This window comes from Berghia stephanieae, chromosome 5 (genome assembly GCF_034508935.2).
Source record: "Berghia stephanieae isolate SIO BIC M18660-M18661 chromosome 5, UCSD_Bste_1.3, whole genome shotgun sequence".
In the NCBI taxonomy this organism is placed as follows: domain Eukaryota; kingdom Metazoa; phylum Mollusca; class Gastropoda; order Nudibranchia; family Aeolidiidae; genus Berghia; species Berghia stephanieae.
In genome coordinates, this window is record NC_088364.1 from 72,259,492 (window position 1) to 72,260,497 (window position 1,006).

General features: G+C 41.3%; 1 protein-coding gene across 1 annotated transcript in view; it reads left to right on the forward strand.

Annotated features, from left to right (window-relative positions):
* LOC144974012 (prolyl 4-hydroxylase subunit alpha-1-like) overlaps positions 1-122 on the forward strand; it is a 12,712-nt gene extending 12,590 nt beyond the window's left edge. Inside the window, exon 9 of the mRNA XM_078916901.1 lies at positions 3-122. Coding sequence (XP_078773027.1) covers positions 3-122 — 120 coding nt within the window. The remainder of the gene's footprint in view (positions 1-2) is intronic.
* Positions 123-1,006: the final 884 nt, after the last annotated feature.

Genomic DNA, 1,006 nt, shown 5'->3' on the forward strand with positions numbered 1-1,006 from the left:
AGGGCAGCGCACTCTTCTGGTTCAATACACTCCCCGATGGACAAAACAACCTTGGAACCATTCACGGCGACTGCCCGGTGTTGTATGGCAACAAATGGATCGCCAACAAGTGGATCTATTAGCATTGGTTACCATTAGCATTACAGAGAGGGGTCAGTGATAAGGAGGACATACAAACTATCGTACACTGACCAAAAAAAAAAAACTGTTTGTTCGTTTGTTTGTTGTTGTTTGGGTTTTTGTTAAGTTCTTGTTTTTGGGGGTTTTTTCTTCTTGTTTATACCTTTTTGTTTTTGCTTTTTTTTTTTTTTTTTTGCGTTTTAGCATCGGACTTTGGCAAAGCTTTTGACAAAGTCAATCATATTGGCATTCTTGCAATGTTGAAGCATTACGGTATTTCCAATAACGACAATAGATAAACTCCTGGATAGCTTCTTTCCTGTCTGACTGTACCCAAAAAGTGATGGTTGAAAACAAAATGTCACAAGCAATTCCTGTTCTATTGGGTGTCCCAAAAGGAACAGTTTTAGGTCCACTTTTAAAATAAAAAATTCCCTTTATTCATCCCGTAGGGGAAATTTGTCTTTAGGGTCTATTCCAAGGGAAGACTGGAATAACCCAGGCGTCAGCTGCAGTGCAGCGCCGAAAATTTAGCTAAGGCGAGGTGACTTGCTCAAGGCCACACAGCGCAGCGGCGGGTGATCGAACTCGATACCTTTCGGGTAGGAAGCAAAGACCGTATCGCTGAGCCACGCTGCTGTTCTTGGTCTATAATAATGACATGCCCCCCCCCCCCCCCCCCCCCAAAATATTCTGAGGGTACAACAGTGCGTCTGTTCGCATACGATAGCCTTCTTTACATGAGAATAAAAACCCGAAATGACATCAGAACCTTAAAAAATTATTCCAAGACTGGGAGAAAGAATGGACAACAGAATTCCATCCAAAGATTGGTAGTAAAGTTTTACAAATAAGTAACAAATTAAACAACACATAAATGATTGAA